The sequence below is a fragment of the Sceloporus undulatus genome, chromosome 2, assembly GCF_019175285.1.
Source record: "Sceloporus undulatus isolate JIND9_A2432 ecotype Alabama chromosome 2, SceUnd_v1.1, whole genome shotgun sequence".
Classification (NCBI taxonomy): Eukaryota; Metazoa; Chordata; class Lepidosauria; order Squamata; family Phrynosomatidae; genus Sceloporus; species Sceloporus undulatus.
Window position 1 is genome coordinate 263578702 of NC_056523.1, and position 27924 is coordinate 263606625.

Below are 27924 nucleotides of genomic sequence, written 5' to 3' on the forward strand. Positions count from 1 at the left end.
TTTGACTGTCAGATCTGTAGAGGGAAGGAGCGACACCACTACTCACTAACATATTCTCACCCTACAGCACCAGCTAGTTTTTTGAAAGCAGGTAGAAGACAAAGATTTGTGAGGGTTGGCCTTTTCTTTCTTTCTTTCTTTCTTTCTTTCTTTCTTTCTTTCTTTTCTTTCTTTTGCATATGAATCTCTCTAAAACGCTATATGCACTTATATCTCTTTATAAATTAATATACTGCTACTTTGACAGTTGCCACAATTCCTAACAGCAAACACTTGTAACAGATCTTGTATCATAATTTGCTGACAAACCAGGAACATAGCCAAGAATATTTTAAAACAGCACTAGACAATATTTTCCACAACAGGTAAAAAAAGCATTGCTGAGTGTGGGTTCAATTATATAGTACCCCTAGATCTCTGAGAGAAGTCCAACCCCTTGGTATATTGCAACACAATTTGATATAGCATCAAAAAAGTACAACAGGAAAAATAATCTTTCCTGGCAGGCAAGTAGACAGATGAGATGATCTAATAGGTGTCTTCCATATTGATTTTAAGACAGTCTTCAATTTCCCCCCTCAAATGTTCTTATCAAAAAGAAAACTAACACAGCAAGGCCAATGGCTTGCTGACAATAACACTAAAGAACAGCTGGTTTAAACATTACATGACAACCTGGTGGATCATTTTTTAAAAGCAGCCTCTATTTCTGTTCAAGTTATACAGTATGCCATAGGGTTGTTAGATTAGGACTTGGAAGGGCAGCTATAAAGGAATGTGATAAAATACTGAAGTGCAAACATATATAATTGAATTCTAAAGTTAGCATGCCATCATGCTTCCCATTTCTATGTATGGTTGTGAAAGCTGGATAGTAAATAAAGCTGATAAGAAGATACTATGGACTACTAAAAAGACAAATAAGCATGTCCTAGAGCAAATCATACTTGAACTCAGCCTAGAAGTGAAGCTATCTAAGCTGAGACTGTTGTACATTGGACATACAGTTGGCCCTCGGTATCCATGGAGGATCCATTCCTTTCCCTCCCCCACATACCAAAAGCAGCAGATGTTCAAGTTCAATTGTCCCTAATGGCAGCACAGCCATATGGCCACGCCACCACTAGGGACAAATGTACTAAAGTCCTCCCTCCGCCCCTCCCTCCCCATTCCTTCCTTCCTTCTGTTCTCTTTCTCTCTCCTTCCTTCCTTCTGTCCCCCCTCCTTTTCTTTCCTTCCTTCATCTCTTACAGGTCTGTCCCAGGCTTGGCTTCGGGGGTGGTTCAGAGCTGAAGCCAATGCCAGGCACAGGCACAGGGCTTGGGTCTCAGAACCTGAAGGTTCCGTCCTGGTTTGTTGGACCTGGGAGGGGACTCCAAGATCAAGACCAGGCTCTGACTCCCTCCAAAGGATGGGGCTCCAACCTCTGCCTCTGAATCGCCCCCAAAACCAAGCCTGGGAGAGAAGCTTTGGAGGGAGAAGGAGGGGGGAGACAGGAAGGAAGGACGGATGGATGGATTTCAGGGCAGTTTTTCCAATGGCAGTATGACTACATGCATGCACCGCCACTGAGGACAACATGGGCTTGCCTTCCACAGATGCTCAAATCTGTGATACTGAGAAGGCATGAATCACTAGAAAAAATGGTAATACTTGGTAAAGTAGAAGGCAGCAGGAAAAGAGGGAGACCGTATTACGGATAGATTCAATCAAAGAAGCCACAGTCCTGAGTGAAAAAATGGAGTAGGGCTGTTGATGATTATGAATGCCTTTGGAGGTCTCTCATTCATAGCATCAGATCTGATCTGATGACACTTAACAGGAAACATTCAAATTTTCAAACCTGGAAACTTGACTAAAAATTGGTAATTAATTTTTTTAATCTCCAAAACAGTCCTAATAAATCCCAAAACTGTTCCTTTCATGACCAGTTTTGGCCACACTTGGTGCAGCCTCTGAGCAACCATTAAATTCAAACTTGTGCTCTTCTGTCCACTGGGAATTCTATAAGATACACTATCCAAGTAAGACTGAATATAAAGAAAAGAGAAGAATGAGGTATTATTTCAATAGGCTACAAATATGGATAGTGTTTAAGCTTCATTCATTTTACTGAACTTCAGTTCCAGCAATCTTCTTTTAAAATTGATTGAGAAATGCAAGCAATGCATCAAGTCAAGAACTGTTGATTTGAAATAATAGGGGTGAAATATTTTGCCATAGCATGGTGATGCAAGCTCCAGTCTTGTGACTGCTACTGTGGTCAAATTTACACTAAGCTTTGCAGATGGAAATATCATTTAAAGTTTGTTGCCAAGCAAAGGAAAAAAAAACACTCTCATTACTTCTGAAAAATGATTTTACCAGCTGCTTTATAATTTACAATTCACCGTGAGTTCAACGGTATCTCTGCCTGACCCAGTGAAGAGAGCTGATTTGAATTTGACACCCATTATCTCAAGATTCACATTTAAAACTTATCCTAATGATTCCCTGAGTCAGAAACAATAAAAAAACTGGATTCCCTCTTTTAATACTGGATGAAGTACCAACACAACTGAACTGTATTGCAAGAGAAATTAGGTGTAGTTGATAGAACTGGGCACTGGACCTGGGAGAATAACTCAATCATGCACTGTATTTGTTGGCTGTGTCACGCCACAATCTCTAGGAGTTACCCATAAAATGTGAATAGCTACCAAATGCATTTCAGAATTGAGAGACTTAATGGGGCATAGAATACAACCTTGTGTACTAGGGACATACTGTTCTTTGAATCTGAAGAAATAATCTCACAACTATTATTTTTTACTTAAACATCAGGTAGGTGTGGACATATTGCTACATTCTGTAGACAAGAGAACAAAAGAATATATACACACTGTGATTCTAAAGATGCTATTTTTCAAAGGATATCTATGCTAGTTTCAGTACAAAAAGAAGAGAGGAACAACAAAAAAGCAGACTTGTGCCACCTTTAAGACTATCAGCTTATTTTAGCACAAGCTTTTGCATGTAACAATTCACTTCCTCAGTTGTACAGATGAAGTAAAATATTCAAGCTTTAGTTATATGTGCACAGCTGTATGGTTGTGGATAACACTAGTCATAATCCCTCACTTAACTCTGCTGAACGGGATACATTTTACCCATCCCGATGTATTTAAAACTTTTATTACTATATTTTACTGTATTTTCATTACTTTAATGCCATCAAAATGGAATTACAGAAGAAACAGCAGACAGATATATATAATAGAAAGGAAAATATTAGCTTGGCTGAAATGTTAAGAATCCATTTCTTAACCTTGTCATTCCAGGCAGGGCATTTTAATACCCCATAACCACATTTTGTTGCACAGTTCACATAAAGATATATGTACAAGGGAAGCATTTTGCAGTTTCGTCACTTGAAAAATTTTAAATAATGTCCCTGAATTTCAGCCAACTGTTATGTCCGTTGTTCCACCAGCACCAGTTTTGCCAACAAGCCTTGAAGATATTCACTGGAATGTTTTACCAAAATCCCAAACTCCCGGAATTCCCCAATATTTACCGGAATATTCAGTCAAAATTCCCGAAAATAAATTAATTAAATTCCCCAGGTTCCCTGGAAATTGGCAATGCTGCCCAGCACAGACAAATAAACAGTTGGGACAATTATACAGTCAGTTCTCCATTTCTATGGAACTTTTTATCCACTGAATCAAGCATCCACAGCTTGAAAATATTTTTAAAATATATAAAGTCCAAAAAAACAAACCTTGATTTTGCCATTTTATATAAGGGACACTATTGGAACTTGAGCATCCATGAATTTTTGGGGTCCTGGAACCAATCCCCATGGGCCACTGTACTGTATGTTACCACTAGGGTAATTTTGTTCCACACAATATAATGTTTTAGATCTTAAAATATCTCATGTCATTCTGTATATGAAACATAATGCAAAAAAGCCAGTGAGAGTACTCAGAATTGACTTTTTCTGTCCGCTCAAAGATGGGTGATGGGAGTAAGGGGCTGTACAAACAGCCCATTCAGGTGCAGCACCCTGTACTGCTCCTCGAAACACTGGGTTGGGGATGCAGCAGCCACATGCCACGCCCCCCAATCCAGTGCAAATAGAAGCCCAAAATGCGGCTTTTATTTTTGTCCTAGAAGGGTACCATAAGGGTTGCACCATGGCCTTATGACGCTCCTCGTGCACAGCGCCATTTGGATGCTGCGCATGACAGACATCATCATGGCACACACCTCCTGAACAGGTATGTGCCAAGATGTTGCCCAGACAGTGGACTAAGGTTTCTGAGCATGTAACTCAGCCCTTATCTAACCCTAGTCTGTGTACAGAACGGCATAAACAACCATTTGATCTTGGCTGACAAGGACCAAGTGGAGATAGACATGTCATCAGAGACAGGAATGGAAGAACCCCATTTGGAAATGAGCAGAACACTAATTGTAGAGCATAATAAAAAAAGGATGTAAATTTTGAAAGTACAGAAATGTCATAGAAATCATTATTTACCACATAATCTGTGAAACAGAGGGGCATATATTATATTCAGAGCATGAAGGCAGGAAAATTGGCATAAGTTGGGACTAGTGACAGGAGCGCACCCTGTTATGCAATGCCTAGGTCTTGACCTGTTGACCTGCCAGCCTTGCAACTGTCAGTCAGCGTCTTAACTACTAAGCCACCATGTTTATTGTGCTACACCCTTAACTCTATACCCATAAACATGCCTATGCACTTTGGACATTTTTATGCTCTGCAAAATATTGTAATTGTCACAGAGGTCAAAAACACTCCTGAAATCAATGAGTATTTTTATCCGTGTGAATGATGGTTAATAAAGTTCCACATAACAGGTCTCACTTCCAAGTAATCATGTATTGTGGGCCCACCATATCAACAGGCTCCATATCTGTGCATTTAAACAATGGACTAAAAATGCAGAAACAGTAAAATAAAATACTTGGGACCTAGTGAGGAGGAAGCAAGGCATCCTTTGGCCTGTGAAGGAGTGAACAGGCAGGCCCAGCTCCACCAGGGTTAGCCTGAAGAAAGAGAGCCCTCCCTCCATGATAACTGTCATCCTTCAGCCTGCGAGGGAGTGAACAGGCAGGCCCAGCTCCATGAGGGCTAGCCTGAAGAAGAAGAGCCCTCCCTCCAGTCTATCTGCCTTGGTCCAGGCCTCAGAGGGAGAGAATAACCACTGGACCTCATCCCCTTTCCCACCACCATTCCCTTTTCCTTTTGTATCGTGTCTTTTAGATTGTAAGCCTGAGGGCAGGGAACCGTCTAATTAAAAATAATAATTGTAAGCTGCTCTGATAGCCTTTAGGGCTGAAGGGCGGGGTATAAATACCATAAATAAAAAATAAGGCCTGGCTGCCAGACACACATTGTTCAGGCATGCAAAACAGGTGGCTGGTGGGCTCCCTGAAGTCAGAGACACAAATCTGATACTGTACAAAGATGTCAATCCCTATTAATAATATGGCATAAGGCACCATGTGTGTATTCTTTGAGCTTCTCCACCTCCTGGGAACCAGCCAAGCTCCAGGTGTGTCTGCAGAGCTTCTGTTTTTTCATTCTAAAGATGAATGTGAGTGGCTGGTGGGCTCAGTGGAGCTGAAGGAGTAAGCAGAATGCATGCCCGGTGGCCAGGGTGTACCACCACTGCTACCACCCCCGCTTCTGAAACTTGAGACTGTTGTACACAAGATGATTTTGGACAGAGTACAAGGGCAAAAGAATATCCCTTTATTCCCTGTCCAAAAAGGGACTTATCCACATGGAAGTCACTACCAGAATGCTGGAAAATGAGGTGTAAGCGGAGGTGGGGGTGGGGAGATGCAAATGCAAGGCTGCAGAGAGATGTGAGGGTCTGTGAAATGGTGGGAACCCAATCCTAGTGCATGCCTACCACCATTTTACAAATCTCTGCATTCTAGCCCAGCGTTCACATCTCTGTAATCCATTTCCAGAGAGCCCACCAGCTGTCCATCTCACAAGCCTGGTAGCCAGGCCTTGCCACTGCTTGCCCTGGGACCAGTTCTCAGCCTGGTTGCACTAGATCTCAGGTATTATTTATTTACAGTTGGCCCTTCTTATACACAGATTTTTTATACACGGATTTAAGCATACACGATTTGAAAATGTTTCAAAAAAGTATTAATTTACCTTGATGTTCCATTTTTTATTAGGGACACCATTTTACTATGTCATTATACTTAATGGGACTTGAGCATACACGGATTTTGTTATACACGGGGGATCTTGGAACCAAACCCCAGCGTATAACAAGGATCCACTGTATTTTACTATTTCTGTATTTTCAGTATCTAAGAGCAGAAGCACTACAGATGCCACCTCAAAGGTGCTGTTGCTCACTCATACCAAAGACAGATGTGGGTGGCTGGCTGGTGGCTCCCAAGAGGTGTGGGAATCCAGTGAATATTCACCCGGCAGCCAGGGCTTCTCACTGCCTCTGTGGCTGCCCTAGGGTACATTGCTAATGACTTGATCATTTGTGTTTTTAGTTAACTGCACAGGATCCTAGAACCACTCCTCCATGGATGCTACTGTATGCAATTTATTTAATATTATATCATCTTTGCAATTAAGTGGGCAACGTCAGAGGGTCCAAGGCCCATTTTTCATACATTACAGACTCACTGTGGGCTGCACTGCCCCCTCTCCCTATAGAACTGGAAATTGCAAAAAGTCCACTTTCTGCTGTTGTTTTTAAAACATTTTGTTAAAATTTCTTCCCCCCCTTACCCAATCAAGATACAGAAATGACATGCACTAGATTTGAAGAAGAATTGCATTTATTTGAGCAAACCTCTGTTGAGATCTGAAAAAACAGAGTGCATGCTCATAAAAAAAATAACCAAAAGTATATTCATTATAAAACAAGTTTATTCATTCTATTGGTATGAGATTCCAGATAAAGGATAGCATGGGTGAAGGACAAACTGTTTCTATTCCAGAGAAATCAGAAAGACAGTGTGACTTGCACCAGTTTAGAAATTGAAGGCAGATGCGATTATGTAATTCACACACACCACCAGCTGCCAATAGGGGATGACTCCCCTCAAATACTGCAGCACAAAGCCATTCTTCCTCCTCTGCCACAATTTAACTTCAGACATTTTAACAATGCGTATTTTTCCTTCTCTCAGACTACCCTTATGAGTTAAGATGACTTGAAGACAAAACTGAAGCAATGACTTCAGTCTAAAATTTAAACTGGAAATTATGATCTGAGCTTTTTAGAAAGTTTCTAAGAACTTTCAAAAGGTTCCCATTCAATGCAGTAGTCACATATGGGAAAAATAATTCACTGCCTTTCTCCTAGGATGCAGGCATCAGTTAGCAAGACAGTAATTTTGTGGTAATTTTGAAAGCAGTAGTTCTTCAAATTGCCATTCTCAACTGATTGTAGGGAAGTATTTTGGCTATCAATGCTACAAAAAACAAGTTAGAGAAAAGGAAAAAGCTAGGTCATAACATCATTCAGTGGGGTAATCACAAAAGCCAAAATTATACCATTTCAATGTTCCATTTCCTTAGAAATCCTTCAGTTTTCAGTGTCAGCATTTGCTTGGGACTGTATCTTTTAATTTTTACTTGAAATATATCCCATATTACCTTCAGCAAAGGAGGAATGAAATTTAAAGTCTAAGCAACATCGAGGATAAAATGTTAATAAGCTTTCCTAGTTTTGACATCACTACCTGCTTTTAGGTTGGGGGTGTACAACCTGTAGCCTTTGAGAATTAGAGGTTGTTGGCCTGCAACTTCTATCCTCAACACCAGCAATGTGGGGTAAAGCTGATGGAAGATGTCCACCACTGTTCTAGGTGGTAGCTATATCAATGCAATAAGCAGCTAGATTACTTTCTTACTTTATTTCAAACCAACAAAGGAGCAGACAGGGATTGATGTATATGTGACTGCAATCTCTATACTCTACTGACCTCCTGCAGACTTCCTTTTGTATCACCATGAAGAGAACCAATTACAGAACACAAACTATGTTTAGAACCAAGAGCCAGCATGTTGTAGTGGTTTGAGCGCTGGAGTGCTACTTTGGAGGCAAGGGCTCGAATTCCTGCTTGGTCATGGAAACTCACTGAGTAACCTTGGGCAAGTCACACTCTCTCAGCCTCAAAGGAAGGCAAATTTTGCCAAGAAAACCCTGTGACTGGTTTGCCTTAGGATCACCATATGTCAGAAACAACTGGTAGGCACACAACAATGACGAAATATAAACTATGTTTAAGAAAGTAGGACATAAACCATAGTAGAGATTCTTTGGTAGACCTGAAGATGAATCATAGCAATTCAGCATAGATGGGTTTCTTCTAATATATTTCTGAAATGGTTTGCACTTACGTGAACAATTATTCCAGATGCATATAATTAATCAAAAACAGTATTTCACACATTTAGAACAATCCCAACATCCTGAGCAGGGTGCTGAAAATCATCCTGACCATGCATCAGAACTATCCTATCCGTATGCATACCAAACACATTACTTACAGGAGGGAAAGGTCCAGTTGAGAAAGCCTAACTCAAGATCTGGATGTGACGGACCACTTAGCATCTGAGTGGTATAGACAGGGAAACTGGACTTAATAGCTACATAATGGCCTGTTACAGACTGCCAAAATAAAGCTGCTTCAGGTCTCTTTGGAGGTATGCTGTTTAAATGATGCATGCACCCTAAGAATCTGGAAGCTGCACCAAAGCTGCACTCCAGTGCTTAGGAATGGAGTGTGGCTTTGGCGTGACCTCCGGACTCTTAGGACCCATGCATCATTTAAATAGCATACCTCCAAAGAGACCCCAAGCAGCTTTATTTTGGCAGTCTGTAACAGGCCATTGTTATTTGCCACTGATCTTGATTAACCTTCAGCCAGGCAGATGAGACAGTTTAGCCTCACTACCATCCAATGCTGAACATACAGGTTCTTGTCTGATTTTTGAAGCTTAGCAGGGTTAGACTCAATTACTTCTTGGATGGAAAATAACCAGAGACTACCAGGGATCTGCAAGTAAGGTTAGAAAAGAAGCATGCCTGAAATTTTGAAGAGCTGCTCCCAAGCAAAGGCCTGTTACAGACAGCCAAAATAAAGCTGCTTCGAGTCACTTTGGAGGTATAGTATTTCAATGATGCATGAGTCCTAAGAGTCTGGAAGCTTCACCAAAGCTGCACTCCAGTCTTTAGGACTGGAGCGTGGCTTTGGTGCGGCCTTTGGACTCTTAGGACGCATGTATCATTGAAATACCATACCTCCAAAGTGACTCGAAGCAGCTTTATTTTGGCTGTCTGTAACAGGCCAAAGTTAACAATACTAGACTACTCTGATTCCATATAGGGCAGCCTCCTAGGTCCCCCAAAATCATGTTTTCTTTTAGAAGTCACACAGAACTACAGCTGCCAGGTAGATGATTTACGATCTTCTCCCTTGAAAAGCTCTAAGCAGTACTGCCAAGGGCTGATCAACTTTCATGCAGTTATTTTGAAACAAAACAAAACAAATACTGTATTTGCAAGACATGGGACTTGTATTAGTTACTATGATATAAAGTCGGCCTTTCTTATACACGGATTTTTTATACACGGATTCAAGCATCCACGGTTTGAAAATGTTCAAAAACGTGTAAATTTCAAATATCAAACCTTGATTTTCCATTTTTTTTATAAGGGACACCATTTTGCTATGTCATTATATTTAATGGAATTTGAGCATACACAAATTTTGTTATCCACGGGGGATCTTGGAACCAAACACCAGCGTATAACAAGGGCCCACTTTTGTTGGGCAGTTCACACAGACAGCAATCAGCCATCCTGTTCCAAAACTCTTTAATCCATTCCCAGGGTTTATTATTTGGGTTCCTAAGGTGGCTGCACTGCTGAACAAACAAATGAGTGTTATGCTGGGTTGAAGGTTGTAATTACATGACCAATATTCTTCTTTAAAATCCTTAACTAAAGCAAGTTATAACAAAGATTTACTGAACAATAGACATATAAGATGGATGCTAGCTCTATATCTATTTTAATGTAACAATTCATTTTAAAATTAATGTAACAATTTCCAATTGTATTTACTTATTTCTTTAAAAAGGGACAGCTGACAGCTACTTAAAACAAACATTCTATATCTTGTACACAGGCAAGATTACCCTATTTTGAAAAGCAAAAAAGAGTACACATTTACCAACAGGCTATATAAACTGTAAAAAAAATACCCCACATTAAGTTTCAAGATTAGTACAGCTGGATTCTGAACCCATGGATTCTGAACCCACAGATTCCACAATTTATGGTTTGAAAATACCCCCCCCCCCCAAAAAAAAAGCTCAGCCTAGGTTTTATCATTTTATATAAGGGACACCATTTTACTATGCCACTGCATATAATGGGACTTGAGCACCCACAAATTTTGGTATCCACAAGGGGGGCTTGGAACCAAACCCTAGCAAATACCAAGGGCCCACTGTATTACCTAAATCATTTCAAAAGCAGCAACTCTAATAATAATGACTTTGGAAATGCTAATACAGTATTTAATATTAATGAGCAGCCCTGGAAGTATGTTAGGGAATACTATTGCATTCTTGCAACAAAAATAGATATAGCTAGTATGCCAAGATTTGCAGTCTATGCATCATCCAGTACTGTAGTATTATCCAACCATCCAGTCCTGGGATCAGTCATTGAGAAGACCAAATGTTATTTATTTAGTAAGAATCCTTTTAGCAGTAAATCCAATCAATACTGTAAACACAGCTCAGGACTAGAAGAGACCAAACAGTCATCAATGCTTATGACAGAAAATGGTATCACAAGCCAGTCTTCTGTAGGACTTTCCAAGTATCGTAATCTGGATTTTCTGGTATATCACTGGCACAGATGTAAAAGTAATTGTTAGCTACTACTACTGCAATTGCAGCCCCATATGCATACCATTTTGTAAAATGGAAACAGAAGAGATCCCTTACTTTTCATTACCAACTTTTGAAGCTTATACTTTCTTTATCATTATCCAGCATTTGAAAATAAATAAAAATAATTCTTGCTTCAGTGGTGATGTTTGCCAGGGGAAAAATGTTGTTTGGTTACCAACAATAACAATAGTTCAGCTGTTACTTCACTTACTCTGTGATCCAAATAAAACTATTCTCCAAAACACTGCTAATTAACAAGGCAAGAACTCTCAGACAAATCCTGGCTTAAAATATTACTATGACATACAAAAGGATGTTATATCTAGGAGACTGATCTCTTAACTGCAGTCAAAGCGAGAAGAATTCTGTTTCTGGACAAGGCTGCAAAATTATATGGCCAATTTCTTCCAAGTTCTTCATCATAATTCAGAGACAACTGAACCAGAATGCTTATTGCTGAACACCATCATTTTTATATGAAATATTACACTATATAATATATTAGGAATATATTATACAATAAAATAAATAACTGTATCTATGAATTCCTAGTTACAATATCTTGGAAGGCAAAGAATATTGTGCTCCATGCCCTTTATTTACACTATACCTTTCACTGCTATTTTTGACATCCATGAAATAAATCACGTAGAGAGGGAGAACTAGCTAAGATCACAGTGTTCTTTGTCTCTTTCCTGTATTTTAAAATAAGTTTTTTTATACAGTTCTGGCAAAATGAACACTGAAGAATCTAAAAACAGTTTTCTGTTCCAACAGCTTCAAGAACTCCTGCAAACAATTAACCCAGTTTTTTCATCCACGTAGCTGGAATTTTTAACCAATCTTGTTTCCCCAAAATGAAGGATATTTCTAGCTTTTCAGTTTACAATTCTGAATATTTTTAAAACAGCTGATTACTTCAAAAATCTATTAGTCTTTCTTAATAAAAATGAAGTGTAAACATCAAGGAGAAAAGTTTCTTAGGCCCACTCACTCATTTTGGTGTAATAACAAATTTGTTATAGTTAGGTTAATGACAGGAATTTCCCAGTTGCTACCATATATACGCTATCCTGTGGCTGGACAACTGATAGTAAATAATACAGCTGTTAACATCAAACAGAATGCTTGTACTCTGAAAATACTTGTCGTTTCTAACATTTGAGTACTAAAAAGTGACCAGAACCATTCTAGTTTTATTTTTTTATTATTTTATCACTTATGATATACTGTATTATTGTTTTTTGTTGATGGGTCTGTTTTACTAATTTTACCATGTTGTTTTATTTGTCGGTTTTGTGGCTTGGTTTTTTTTTTAATACTGTTTTTGTATTTACTGTTTGGATCTATTTTATATTGTGACAGCTTTTAGGTTTAAACAATAAACTTACACATACACACACACACACACACACTAAAAAGTGACTTCATGTAGAACTTTTATGCAGTTCAAGTGAAAAAAAATAATTTTCTAGCTGAATTAGTTTATGTTCCTCATTTTTTCCTTAAGCATATTTTTAAAGAGCCATTACTACAGTGGTACCTCGGGATACGAAATACCCAGGTTACGAAATTTTCGGGATACGAAAAAATCCCATAGGGAATCATTGTTCCGGGTTACAAATGTTTTTTCGGGTTACGAAAAAACTTTTGGTGCTTTTTTCGGCTTTTTCGCACGGAATCGCGGCTTTTCCCCATTAGCGCCTATGGCAATTCGGCTTACGAAGGCTTTTCGGGTTACGAAAGCGGCCGCGGAACGAATTAATTTCGTAACCCGAAGCACCACTGTATATTTAAACATGAAAGGATTGTGAATATAATTAACCTCAAGTAGAGAAAAGTTTTGAAACAAGAATCTTGTAAACTTTCAAATAAAGTTGGCTGCAAAAGTGAGTCCACTTGCTTCATTGTTTGCAAATAGGGTGACCTTAGGCGAGTCATGCTCCCTCAGTCTTAGAAGATGACAATGGCAAACCCCCTGTGGAGAAACATGCCAAGAAAACCCCATGATAGGTTCATCTTAGGGCTGCCATAAGTTTGAAACAGCTTGAGGGCAACAGCAACAACAAATGTGAGCAGGGTTCTGATCACCTTAATCTTGCAAACTAGTACAAAGCTCTGAAAGTCAGGCAAGGAAAGAATGCTCCAGAGGAATGTTTTTGCCCACCATGGATGGATCTTCTGCCAAATGGAAATGACAGGACACATTGTCAGTTTCCACCAGGGATTAGCTCCAGTACAATCTTCAGAAGTCACTCCCATTCTTGCCAAGATTAGTTTATGCGCCTTAGGACATGAGGAGGCAGTGTTGAGTCACCCACCTGGCAAATGCTTTTCAACCATTTTGTGAGAAATTAAAGCTTACACTTTGTAAACTGCTTAGGGAGTGCTTAAGTACACAGATAAGCAGTATAGAAATGTACTTGCTATTGCTATAAAGTGAACACTCATAGAATTTAACTTCTATGGCAGCTCACTTGTAGCACTAATAACTGATAGCTTTCCTTATGAGGAAACTGCTATAAAATGAGTTCTGTAGAGTGGAAAACTGAATAGGAAAAAAAATGGTACAAAGAATTTGCATTTTTGGTTTTTGGGGTGGGGAAGAGGAGGAGATGTATATTTATAATACACAACTGTATATTTCATAAATAAACATTCAGCTGCAAAGCTAAGAAGGAACAATAGCACCCAGTTGCACCTTACATTTCCTTGGATTTTGAAGTATTCACTCAGATAAATTTGGCAAAATGTAAAAACAAAACAAAACAGGATACCGTGCGCCCGCGCCATACGCAGGCGCGCCATACGCGGACTTGAGCGTATGCACTCAAGCCGCGCCGCGTCCCATTCAATTGAATGGGCGCGTGCGCCCGTTGCGCCCTGCGTGCGCCTGCGCCGCCGCGCACGAGCCCCATTGTTTCCAATGGGGCTTGAGCATAGGCGGAATTCGCCTTACGCGGCGGGATCCGGAACGGATCCCCCGCGTAAGGCGAGGATGCACTGTATATAAAAGGCAACGTAAGCTGTTTTGCTATTATATTTGCTTTCATGGCATCAGTCTGTGTCAAAAGCACGGAGAATAGTTAACACAAAATAGTGAAAATAAGGAAACAATAGCACTGAAAAAAGATACAAAATTTTCAAAGCGTTTGCTATGTGCTGTCCATATAGTTTTAGGATATTCTACAGGCAACAGGCAGTGTTGAATACAATATTTAATCTACTTTTCACTAATGTTGGGAGAATTTCTAAATCTGAAATACTTGCAAGAAGTAGTATGAACTATAAAATTAGTACTGTCCATCTACTGATGAGAGAAAGCTGAGTATTCATTAACAAGGAAAAAACAAATTCCTGCAGTTTAATATTATGGTTAAGCCTCAAAGATTGTCCTTGCAGTTTGACTTTTAAAAGTATAAGCACTGATCAAAGAAAAGACATTGTATAATTATGCTATTCATTGCTATAGAAGAGTTCTGTTATGCAGGAGTCTGCCAGGTATCTAATGGGCCAGGATGCCCGTGTAAAACAAGTAAGAGAGACATGCAAATGCTAATGAATGCCCTGGCTACAGAAGAAATACTTTGGTTTCAATTCATTTTGTCAGTTACTGCTTTGCACATTAGGGCAGTGACTGCAGCACACAAAAATGTAAGGAGTTGGCATGTGGGAAGACTAGGAACTATGATGTCAACTACCAAAATGGTGATCCATGCTTCTGAGCAGCGTAGGCATTCAACATTAATAGTTTAGTTCAGGAATTAAAACTTAAGGCACACACTGCTCTTGGAAAGAACTGACTATTTAGTTTGGCAACTCTTAAAAAGTCAAATTTGTCTAGCACCTTGACAGTTACACTAATAAACAGTAAAGCAGAAATTTAAAATAGCCACAAAGCTTGCAGTCTGGTACTCTCCCAGAAGTTATACTTACAGCCATCCACACAAGAGCTAAAACAAGCTTATTTGACAGACATTTCAAAGATGACCCACACAGATGTTCTAGATATTATAGACATAATGCTTGGCATTACCTTCATGGCATGAATTTCTTCTAGTAACCTCTGTACACGTTTATGGTTTTTCAACACTGCATCTTCAGTGCCCCTGAAAGAGGAAAGTATTTAATTATTACTGTGTGTGTTAGTAACAGCATGGCTATAGGTTCCGCTCAATCAATCACTCTTCTAAAATTTAATCCTATAAAATACGATCACACAGATCTGGTTAAGTCAAAACTGACTTTATCCCCAATCGTGTTAGGAAATATGAACTTCCACCAGGCCACACAACAAAGAGATAGCATTTTTAAAAATTAATTTGTTGAACTTGCTTTAATTGTTTAGTATTTGTTTCACACATTTTATTGACTTTTTTAATAGGATAGCTTTACTCTAAATAACAGAATAAAAATATAATAAATAAATAGTTCTGGTAGCAAGAAGATAGTGGTATTAGATGCACAATGCATCTGAGAAATATTTTCAATGCGTGTTTCTGATATTTTTCAAATTATTGGCCATGCCCTTTTCTCAGCATTGTTTGAAGGATGAAATTGAAAACATCCACTTTCTGGTTTGAACTACACTGGTGCCTCGGGATACGAAATGATCGGGTTACGAAATTTCCGGGATACGAAAAAGTTGGATTGGAAAAAACTGTTTCGGGTTATGAAATATTTTTCGGGTTACGAAATTCATTTTGGCGCGAAATTCAAATGCTGCAAAGTGCAGCTATAGGCTTTCCAGTGCTAACGGAAAGCCTTTTTGGGTTACGAAATTTTCGGGTTACGAAAGGAATGGCGGAACGAATTAATTTCGTAACCCGAGGTAGCAGTGTATGTGTGATTTGTCATGTTTGTAGTCAGACTATGGTTAGCTTAAAACAAGTCTCATGGGGGGAAATCATAGAATCAAAGAGTTAGAAGAGACCACAAGGGCCATCCAGTCCAACCCCTACCATGCAAGAAATCTCAATCAAAGCATCCCTGACAGATGGCCATCCAACCTCTGTTTAAAGACCTCCAAAGAAGACTCCACCACTTTCCAAGGGAGCGTTCCACTGTCGAACATCCCTTACTGTCAGGAAGTTCCTCCTAATGTTGAGGTGGAATCTCTTTTCCTGTAGCTTGCATCCATTGTTCCGGGTCCTGTTCTCTAGAGCAGCAGAAAATAGGCTTGCTCCCTCCTCAATATGATTTCCCTGCAAATATTTAAACAGGGCTATCATACCACCTCTTAACCTTCTCTTCCCCAGGCTAAACATCCCCAGCTCCCTAAGTTGCTCCTCATAGGGCATGGTTTCCAGACCCTTCACCATTTCAGTTGCCCTTCTTTGGATACAGTTTCTCAACATCCTTTATGAATTGTGGTGCCCAGAACTGGACACTGTATTCCAGGTGGGGTCTGACCAAAGCAGAATAGAGTGGCACTGTTACTTCCCTTTGTCTCGACACTATACAGTGGATCCTTGTTATACGCTGGGGTTTGGTTCCAAGATCCCCCGTGTATAACAAAATCTGTGTATGCTCAAGTCTCATTAAGTATAATGACATAGCAAAATGGTGTCCCTAATAAAAAATGGAACGTCAAGGTAAATTTGTACTTTTTTGGAACATTTTCAAACCGTGTATGCTTAAATCCGTGTATAAAAAATCAGTGTATAAGAAGGGCCGACTGTACTTCTATTGATGCAGCCTAAAATTGTGTTGGCCCTTTTAGCTGCCTCATCACGCTGTTGACTCATGTTCAACTTGTGGTCTACTTGGACTCCCAGATCCCTTTCACATGTAGTCTCCTTAAGCCAGGTATCCTCCATCCTATATCTATGCATTTCATTTTTCTGTCCTAAGTGCAATACCTTATATTTTTCTCTGTTGAATATCATTTTGTTAGCTTTGACCCAGCTTTCCAGTTTATTCAGGTAATTTTGAATTTTGATCCTGTCCTCTGGGGTGTAAGCTACTCCTCCTAGTTTGGTGTCATCTGCAAATTGGATACGTATGGCTCTAATTCTGTCATCCAAGTCATTGATACAGATGTTGAATAGCACTAGGCCCAGGACAGACCCCTGTGGGACCCCACTGGTCACTTCTCTCCAGGATGAAAAGGAGCCATTATTGAGTACCAGTTGTGTTCGGCCAGACAACCAATTACAAATACATGTAACAGTTACCTTGTCTAGCCCACATTTCACTAGCTTGTTTGCAAGAATGTCATGGGGAACCTTGTCAAAGGCCTTACTGAAATCAAGATATGCTAGATCACAGCATTCCTTTAATCTACTAAACATGTAATTTTATATATAAAAAAGAGAGATTAGATTTGTCTGGATGACTTGTTTCTCTGAAACCCATGTTGACTTTTTGTGATTATGGAATTGCCTTCTAGATGTTCACAGACTCTATATTTAATGATCTGCTCTAGAATCTTTCTTGGTATAGATGTCAGACTAATTAGACGATAATTGCTGGGATCCTCTCCCCCCCCCTTTTTTTTTTTTTGAAGATGGGGACAATGGTTGCCCTCCTCCAGTCTGCTGGCACCTCGCCTGTTCTCCAGGACTTCTCGAAGATTACTGCCAATGGCTCTGATATTACATTTGCCAGTTCTTTTAATACTCTTGGATGTATTTCATCAGGTCCTGGAGACTTATATTCATTTAGATTAACCAGGTATTCCTGAACTATCTCTTTACTTATTCTGTGCTGAATTTCCCCTATTCTGTCCTCTGCTCCATTATCCTCAGGCTGAGCACCCTTTGCCTTTTCTGAGAACACAGAGGCAAAGAAGGTGTTGAGCAATTCTGCCTTTTCTCTGTCCTCTGTTAGCATTTTGCCATCTTCTCCATGCAGTGGCCCTACCATTTCCTTCCTTTTGCTGCAGACATATCCAAAAAGCCCTTTTTATTGTTTTTAACCTCTCTAGCAAGCCTGAGTTCATTTTGTGGGAAATCCAAGATCAAACCATTGTTTAAATTAACAGTCTGAATGCAATAACAAACTTTGATTATTTTAGAAACTATTGCCTCATCTACTGGTGGGAAGAGGAAGCACTTTTTCCAAGACTCAAGTAGGTTTACTTCTTTGACACTGAACTACGGTTTAATGCTATATCCAAACTTATAATTAATTGTCAATTTAGAAGTAATAAAGCCTTCCCATGAATGTGTTGTAGAACTGTGCATGCTATTCTTTCTAGAATTATTTATTTCCTGTTTAACAGTTATATAGCAAAGTGCATACTAGATGTCATTGGTCAGGGAACCTAAGTCAACCAAAGGAAGAGTGCTTCATTCTTCTTGTCAGGCAGAACACTTGGATCCAACTGCCAGTTGACTGAGGCCTCATTCCCACTATGGTTTAGATTGGATCGTGATCCAATACGATCTGGCTTAAACGGGCATGGTTCCCACTTAATCGCTGAAGCAATTCGGAAAGGGGTACCATGCTTTTCATCCATTTAACCCACATCAAAAAGACGCTGGGTTTTTCTGCTTCTTTTTAAATAAATCAATTCAGCCCAATGGGAACCAGGTGGATTCAAATCCGCCCCAGCATTCCCCCTTCTCCAGCCTCTCCGCCTGGTCTCTGCTTTCTCTGCTGGGCCTCTGCCCGTCATCTGACTTCTCTGCCCCGGGCCTCCTTCTGCTGCCTCCTACCTCTAACCACGCGAGAAGGATGTCCTCCTCCTCTGGCAGCAAAGAGGGTTCCTGCCAGGGCTGCCCCGCTGCTAGCACCAAGGCCCACAGGCCCCACACCGCCGCGCCAGAGGTCAACGGCAGGGGATGATGGGAGAGGCAGTGCAGGCTGCCCACAAGGCCTTCAGAAGGACCCCACAGGGGAAGTGGTCCAGAAGGAGGAGGAGGAACGCATGATGATGCCATGGGCGGCCTTTCCCTAGGCCCCTTGGAACGGAGCTGCACTGGAGGGCCCCAGGTGCCTGATCTGAAATAATGAAATCAGCACAAACCTAGTGGGAATTAGGTCTTGGATTGAACCGATTCATCAATTCGGATCAGGAACCGAATTAAATGGTAAGTGAGAATGACCCCTGAGATTGCAAAATGGAACACACACATTCACCCTGACCTCTTCCATTATCCAGGGAATTATGTTTGTGTACGAATGTATTAGTAAAGCCAGGGAGGCCCATCTGTCAAAATCAGATACTATTCAGCTTGTGTAACATCAAGAACTTGAATTTGCTTGATTTCCTCTTTTTTACCATACCTCAAACTCATATTAAAAACTTTTCATACTCTCAGAGCATAGAACTGGCTGGCATCAGAGACTAATGATGTGAGAGAATGAGTCTACCTCCAACAAACAAGACAGAACTATAGAAAGTTCACCAAGAAAGGGAACAAAGAGGACACAATTATAATTTTCATGTCAAATAAACTTCTCATAGAAACTTTTTAGTACAGTAGAGCCCAAGCTGGAAAGCGCAAGAAGTCTATGGTGGAAAGTGCAAGAAGTCATCAATGACTTGTGATATAGTAATTTCTTACTGTACTCCAAATTAAAAATCAGACAGAAATAGGGGGAATGTTGGTTTTGTTTTATGCCATTCATGTTGCATGGATGAGGGAATCACATCTATCATATACACTCATGTGTAAGTCAACCTCATGTATAAATTGAGGGCAGGTTTTGGGGCCAAACTTATGGATTTTGATATGACCCATGGATAGGTAGAGAGTAAAATTAAGGGACATGTAACAAAGGATATAAACAATTACATAATCATCATAAATGTTGCCTGCACTATCTGTAATCCACTGAATCCTTATCCAATGCTTATTAAACTTTGTATTCATAGATGACATTGTCTTCTGTGCCATCCACAGCATTGCTAATGCTATACATCAGGAATGATAGCCATCTGTCGAGGATACTTTGATTTAGATTTTCTGCATGGCAGAATGGGGTTGGACTGGGTGGTCCTTGCAGTCTCTTCCAACTCTATGATTCTATAACTTTTTCATCATTTCTGGTGGAATTTAATACCAAGTGTCCTTTACCCATTTTGCTACCAAATCAATGTCTGGTTTCATCAGGTTCCTTCCTTTTGTTAACTTTGCTTCAGCAGAACATATTCATTGTTGCCACATTTTGCTCCTAGAAAGGCTTGTTGAGACAAAGTTCAAAGGCTGCAGTATCAATGTTAGATAATCTGGAATCATTGCTAACTACGGACCTGATCACATGAGCACTTACCCCTGCCAAATCGTTGTCCAAACATTGCAGAACCGCTGGAGGAAGGATCATCCGTTGTGCTTCTCCTAGGTAATTGAGGCTTCCCACTTCTCTCCTGTCACTGAAGCGTTTGCGGGAAAGCTTTGGAGAAGCCATTTTTTAATAATGAAATCTTCTATTATTCAAAAATGGCTTCTCCGAGGATTCCCCATGAACATTTCAGTGACGGAAGGAAAGCGGGAAGCCTCAAATTATGTAGGAGAAGTGCGACAGATGACCCCACCTCCGGAGTCGCTGCCAAAACGTTTGGGCAACGTTTTGTCAGTGGTAAGTTCATGTGATAAAATCCATAGTCACTATATTCTTTGCTTCATCCTTGACATTCTGAGTGGCATGTGCATGGTTTTATGTTTATTGATTTGATCATTTGTATGTACAGCACTGTGTACATTTACTGCACTATAGAAATAAACTATAATAATAATAACAAATCTCACACCAATAACTATGGATATGATCTAAGCCTGTGCCTGGTTGCCAACCCCACAATTTAGTCCCCTTCTCATCCATCCAGCCTTTAGGGTAAACATGAAGAGTTACACCTGCCTGAATTAAAAGTTCTTTGGCATCTTTTTCCTTTTGAATATTATCACTGGACACAGCTTTGTGCCATTTGCCAGACAAGATAGGACAACTGTAAATGGGTCTTTACATGACCATTCGGGTATAGCAGTAATCTATAGAAATAACAGTCTTATAATAAACTATATACAGTATATAACTCTGTAATCATATAACCTATAAAAACCCTATATACTCTATATAAAAACCAATATACAAAATGTGGTAGTATCTAACTGTCAACCAATATACAATATATGATACCCATCTCACAATACAATATAATAGATTATGCTTCTTGTGAGTAAATATTTACCTTGTGATTAGCCAAAAGGCAGTAAAACATCCAAAGTTTTATCTTTACAGGCAATGTAAATAAAGGCCAGGACAAGGAGCAAAACATGTACATCTGAAGAGTGTTTAGTCCATAGTGAATGGCTTATCTGAGTCTGAAGGAATACTAATCAAGGTAAACATAGATATGTTCCTAATGAGTAAAGTGAAGGCCATGCAAAATGCTACTTGGTTTCAAGATGAAATACTTTTGAATCTGTAGAAATCCTTGTGGAAATGAATACATAGCTTGTAAGAGTTCTTATCAGGAACATAAATATGGAGCTTGCAAGAGTTCTTATCAAGAACATAAATTACGGGGGTCTGCGTAATTTATACAGTGGTGAATCCTGGTACAGTGGTGAAAGGAAAGATTTTCATCTATAAAAGTGAAGAGCCTAAGAGAAGCACTGGCTCCTTCATCTCTCTCCAGTGGCCTTTTGCAACACCTGGGCACAAAAATAGCAGCGATGACAACTCTTTGGTATTTCCACACTGTGGTAGAGAAGTGACCTCTCTCTGCTGTGGTGGGGAAATGCCAGAACCACTACTGCCATTTTTTCACCCAGACCTTACAAAAGGCCACCAGAGACAGTAGAGGGAATCAGACTTTTTTCAGCCTCTCCTGACTCTCTAATCTCTCTGACCCAGTGGGAAAGCTCCAAAGAGCCACCACTGGGGCAGAGAGAGCAGGGGATTGGGGCTTTTTTTCAGCTTTTTCCAATCTCCTGTAATCTCCCCACCCTGGCAAGGAAGCTCCAAAGAGATGCCACTGCCATGCAGAGACCAAAACAAATAGAAGCTTCTTTCAGGGTTTCCTGGGACAGACTAAGGCAAGAACTTAGTCCATCTGCAGAAAGCCTAAAAGAAGCACAAACCCTCTCCTCTCTCCCCTGCAATGGGGAAGTGCCAAAGAGTTGTCACCCCCATTACAGTGGTACCTCGGGATACGAAATACAGTACCCAGGTTACGAAATTTTCGGGATACGAAAAAATCCCATAGGGAATTATTGTTTCGGGTTACGAATGTTTTTTCGGGTTACGAAAAAACTTTTGGTGCTTTTTTCGGCTTTTTCGCACGGAATCGCGGCTTTTCCCCATTAGCGCCTATGGCAATTCGGCTTACGAAGGCTTTTCGGGTTACGAAAGCGGCCGCGTTACGAATTAATTTCGTAACCCGAGGCACCACTGTATTTTCAAGCAGGCATTATAAAAGGGCAGAAGGGACACTGCAGTGGACAGATATACCGCACTGACCCATGTGTAAGTTGACCCAGGTTTTTCAGCATACGTTTTTGATGTATACATGAGTATATAAGGCGACTCAGGATTTGGTCACAGTCTGCTTTACATGGGGGGAAAAACCAGGAAAACATGTTCAACTTACTTTTTTGATTTTAGCTTTGCAATGTGTCTGGTCAGTCTGCGAATTGTGAGGACTCTAACCTTTTTCACTTCTTTTCTCATCTTTACAACCTGTTTTGAAGAAAAATCATCATATAAAATATAATGCAGAACATCACACATATTGTCAAGATTACAAATAGTTTTTAGCATAGTAAGCTCCCTTGCTTAACAAAAGCCATAATTCAGATTTCTCTTAAGAATCAAACTGCTTCCAAATCATTCAACCAATTGAAAAAACAAACAAACCAATAATCCAAAAATGTGTCTGAGTTCTTAATGGAAACAAGCTATGAAAAAACCAAGACATTCCTATGCATGCCTGTTTAATATTCTTAGATGTAGGCTAGGCTGCAGTCCAAAACAGATTATTTGTATTACTTGTCCATTTATATACCCACTCTACCACAAGAACACCTGTACATTCTCTAAAGATATTTATAGTACAAGACTTCCTTCAATTAACAAATTAATACATAAATGATGTAAAGAGAACCACTCAGTGAGCCACTTACATTTATAAAAATTTTACCTAACATTTTTAAAAGTCATAATTTATTACATTTTCCCCAGTTAATTTCATGAAAATTAATTACAGTATATACCTGACTATACATCAAAACATTTATGCCCAAAAATTGACCCAAAATTTCTGGGTCAACTTATATATGGATCAATACAATAATACAGCTCAGAAGCACCTCTCTGATGACCCATTTCTGAAAGAGCTGCTGAGGCAGGAGTGAGTATACATGTATGAGCTTATGTGAAAGAGGTGATTCCCTACTCAACCCAATGTTAACACCTTTTCCTCCTCTAAAGTTTACCTTCGGCATCCACAGATCATATCAAAATCCATGATTGTGGACATAAAACCTTCCCTCAACTTATACATGAGGTTGACTTGTACATGAGTATGTATGGTAATTAATTAATGGTTATACTAAAACAATGAACTAGGACAAGTATCAAACCTGTTGCTGATCATTCAAATACAAGTAACTCTTTAAATACATTTTATATTACCAAGAAATATATGATAGTTGTGTTTTGTTTTGCTTCATTAACTGGACCAATGCTCAGTCCTAGTTCTTGATAGTAGTATTCACAATTGGCTTTGTCCCCGCTGGTATCACCTTACAGAAAGACCAGGAAAGACATTTAAGGACAAGCATTTGCTTTCGGAGAAACTATTCAGAATGTACCTGTCATGCCTGTGTCCATATTCAATATCCCCAAAGAGGTCCCTGGGGTCTCCTGTACTCCATTTTTCCTCAGTAATTTTATTAGAAGTACCCCGTTTTCCTGAATTCTTTCCTTTCTTCAGGACTATTAGCAACAGTTCCTCTCTTGTTTTCTGGCCTTTAAGACAGGGGTAGGCAACCTTTTTGAGCCGGGGGCCGGGTTGCTGTCCCTCAGACAACTGGGGGGGGGGGGGGGCAAAAAAATAAATAATTAAATAATTTTTAAAAATTAAATAAATAAATAAACAGGGACAAATATAGGACAAAATTTTCAAATGGGGGACACTTTTTAAAAAAAATGGAGGACATGCGAAAAAATTGGTTGATTTTTTAAAAAATGTTAATATAAATGCATGTTTCTGAGGCTTCTATAGACAATTGCTCCCTCGCGCGAGAGGCCAAAGGCCCCGGTGGCAATCAGCGGCAGGACCGGGCTGGGGCCGGTCCCAAGGCCTCGCCGGGCCGGATTCGGCCTGCGGGCCGTAGGTTGCCTACCCCTGCTTTAAGAGAACTTTACAAATTATGTAGCTTATTTTTAAGAACCCTTCCATTAGGAAGGTTGATGTGAAAAAAACCATTGCAACTTGGATGACAAACAAACAGTCAAATGTAGAGGCATCCACCACCATTTCCAGAGTTTATAGCAGCTACAGATATGGCAACATTCTCTTTTATGATTATCTGTGTTGGCAAAGCAGACAGTCCTTATCTGTATGGTAGCATGAAGAGTAGGCCAGTGCAGAGCCAATGCAGTGTACTGGTTTGAGTGTCAGGCTAGGACTCTGGGAGACAATGGCCCGAGACAGACGGGTGGGAAGGGGCGTGTCCATGCTGATTCTAGGGTTCAGGAGCATGCAGCAACTGCATGCTCCCGAATCGTAGTCCATACGAATGCCACCATCATGGTGGACTCCCATCCATACAGGGGCCGTCATGACGACGCAAGCACAGTGCCATGTCCGCACACTAGGGTGTGCGCTTGCATCATTTACATGACACAGTGTGCAATGGTGTACTGATGGCAGCGCCGTGTGCCCCCCCAAAAAACCACGCAATTTGGTTGTTGCAGGGTCCCCCCAGAGGGAAAATGGCCAGCTCCAGAAGTTTGAATCCCTGTTCAGCCATGGAAACCACCTGGATGAGCCTGGAAAAGCCATACTCTCTCAGCCTTAGAGGAAGGGAACGATAAAGTCACTCTGAACAAATCTTGTCAAGAAAATCCCCAAAAATGTTCATCTTAGAATTGCCTTAATTCAGAAATGACTAGAAGGCAACACCAAGGAAGAATAAGATAAAGCCAATGCCAATTCATCCACCTGATCATGTTTACATTTTAAAGAGCAGTGAGAGAGTACATAGGGCTTATTCTACTAACAATGTTGTCAGTCTCAAAAGGACAACTATACTTTATAGACATGCATTCCAAACATAACAGATATGTATACAGAAATGGCACAAAACTCCAAATCCTTTGAAAAGTTTACTGTACAGTGGAAGTGTTTGCCTCTTAAAATCAGTCATTCATGAATTAGAAATGGCCAGAATGACCATTTCATGTTAACCACCACACTTCTTCTTACCAGTCAAACAGGAAATACTAGCTTGTATAAATACTTCTGGAGAGACAAAATTTAAATAAACTATCCCTGCAATAGCAGGTAGTTGTCCATAAATATCCTCTCTGATTGTGTTTGTAAGGAAATATGCTCTCACACATAACTTTAATAAATAATCACAGAGAACAGAAAAATATTTTACTCAGAAGCTCACAAAGCTCTTCTTTTAAGAACAGATATGAAAACAGAGATTTTTATATATAAAGTACCAAAACTAAATTTGGGTTCCCATCACAAATTCTTGGCCAAGGTTTAAAGGTTTTCTTTTAAAAATTCAAGACAAGAAAATCTACCTTCTACTCTATTCTGCATAACATCCTGTCTTTCCACCCTAACTGTTCCTACCAACTTCCCCAGGTTTCTTAATGCCAGGCTCCCACAATTTAGTGCCACCAGGTATTTTTCACCAATTCTCATAATCCCTTCCCACTGACAGTGTTAGCTGGAGCTGATGAGACATGCAGTAAAACACATATGGCAGTGAACTGCTTTTGACTTGACTTAACTGTCAAGGCATTCTACCTAGGATTTGTATACATATGCAGTAGTAAACATGGACTTGTCATCTGACTGTAAGTAGAAAGATAGGAGTAGCTGCAACAACTGATTTTTTTGCCAATAATGATGCTGTTTCAGTCGACACTGTCAGAGGGAAGTATCAGAATCTGACAATAAACTGAAGAGAGTAAATCAGCTTTAATTCATGTGTTAGGATATGGATTAAAAGCTCACAAACTATTACAAAAAATCAACAAGGCACATGCAAGGCCCACAATTTAAGGAATCAAAGTAGCTCATTATACATTCAAATATAAATATTTATAATTCTATAAAAAAAACTTTCAAGAATTGTGCATGGAGAAAGTATTTTTATTAATTAACTGACTAAAAAGTCATCTATAGCTGATAGTAATGAATACAAGACAATCCTGCTGAGCAGACCAAAGGCCTATCTAGTCCAGCATTTTCTGCCAGAGCAGACAGAAAGATACTCACGGGAAGTCAATGATCAAGACACAAATGCACATGCACTCTCCTAATCTTGTCCCCTGGCAAGTAGTCCACTGAGGCATACTGTCTTGGACGGATACCACAGTTCATACACAGCAACCATGGCTAGTCACCACTGAGGGACTTCCCCTCTATGAACTTGTCTAATTTCCCCTTTAAATAATAAATAAATAAAATAAAAAATTTATTTGTATACCGCCCTTCCTATGATCAGGGCGGTGAACAGCAGGTTAATCAAATACAATTACATATAAATACAATACAATAAAACAAAACTGTTAAAACCAATACTAAAACCCCATCAACCAGCTACCATTGCTGTCGAAGGGGGGAGGGAGACTAGCTGGAGCTTGTGTCAGGGAATGCCAGTCGGAACAGGAAGGTTTTTAATTCCTTCCTGAACTGGGCCAGGGAGGTGGCCGAGCGGAGCTCTATGGGCAGTGTGTTCCAGAGAGTCGGGGCGATGATGGTATATGACCTCCTTGCTGTGGAGGCTAATCTAGCCCCTGGGACCCTCAGTAATTGCTGCCCAGATGTTCTGAGGGTGCGGGGCGGAATGTATGGGGAGAGGCGGTCCTCAAGGTATCCTGGGCCCAAGCCATGTAGGGCTTTATAGGTTATAACCAACACCTTGTATTGTGCCCGGAAGCGAATAGGCAGCCAATGCAGATCTTTAAGTACAGGTGTAATGTGACTGGCCCTGGAAGTGCCAGTGATCAGTCTGGCTGCCATATTCTGTACCATCTGTAGCTTCCGGGTGTGGTACAAGGGTTGCCCCATGTAGAGCGCATTGCAGAAATCCAATTGAGAGGTTACCAGAGCATGTACTACCGTTTCAAGGTCCCTCTGGGCCAGGTATGGGCGCAGCTGGCGAATAAGCCGAAGCTGGTAACAGGTGCTCTTGACCGTCGCATCCACCTGAGCTGTGAGGTGAAGCGACGAGTCAAGAAGCACCCCCAGACTGCGCACGGAGTCCTTCACAGGAAGCGTGATCCCGTTCAGGACAGGTGGAACCACCGCCATTCCTGGACCAGGGGAAACTATCACGAGTACCTCCGTTTTCTCTGGATTCAGACTGAGTCGGTTTTCCCTCATCCAGCCCATTACCGACTCCAGACAGGCCACGAGGAGACGCCATCCTCAGTCACTGAATCAGTCGGAGACATAGAGAAAACTATTTGGGTGTCATCAGCGTACTGATAACCCTGCGCCCCATGTCTCCGGATGATCTCTCCCAGCGGTTTCATGTAAATGTTGAAAAGCATGGGAGACAGAATGGCTCCTTGAGGGACCCCAGTTGTGAGGGCCCTCTTATCGGAGCACACGTCTCCCAGCTGCACCATCTGGAACCTCCCAGAGAGGTAGGATCGGAACCACTGGAGCGCAGTGCCCCCGATTCCCACCTCTACCAGGCGCTCCAGAAGGATATCATGGTCTATGGTATCGAAAGCCACTGAGATGTCCAAAAGCACCAACAGGGACACGCTTCCCCTGTCGATGCCCAGACGGAGATCAT

The 27924-nt window shown here is 40.4% G+C and overlaps 1 protein-coding gene across 3 annotated transcripts in view; it reads right to left on the minus strand.

The window, feature by feature from the left end:
• The window catches only part of SRFBP1 (serum response factor binding protein 1), a 74787-nt gene that overhangs the window by 22443 nt on the left and 24420 nt on the right, over nt 1-27924 (minus strand). For 2 of the 3 annotated variants that reach the window (XM_042453319.1, XM_042453317.1), the window contains exons 2-3: nt 22521-22609; nt 15015-15087 (exon numbers count right to left, since the gene is read on the minus strand). In XM_042453319.1, the coding sequence (XP_042309253.1) occupies nt 15015-15087; nt 22521-22609 (162 nt within the window). Of the gene's footprint in view, nt 1-15014; nt 15088-22520; nt 22610-23742; nt 23924-27924 lie in introns of those variants that run through there. The other variant, XM_042453318.1, reaches the window with a different exon arrangement.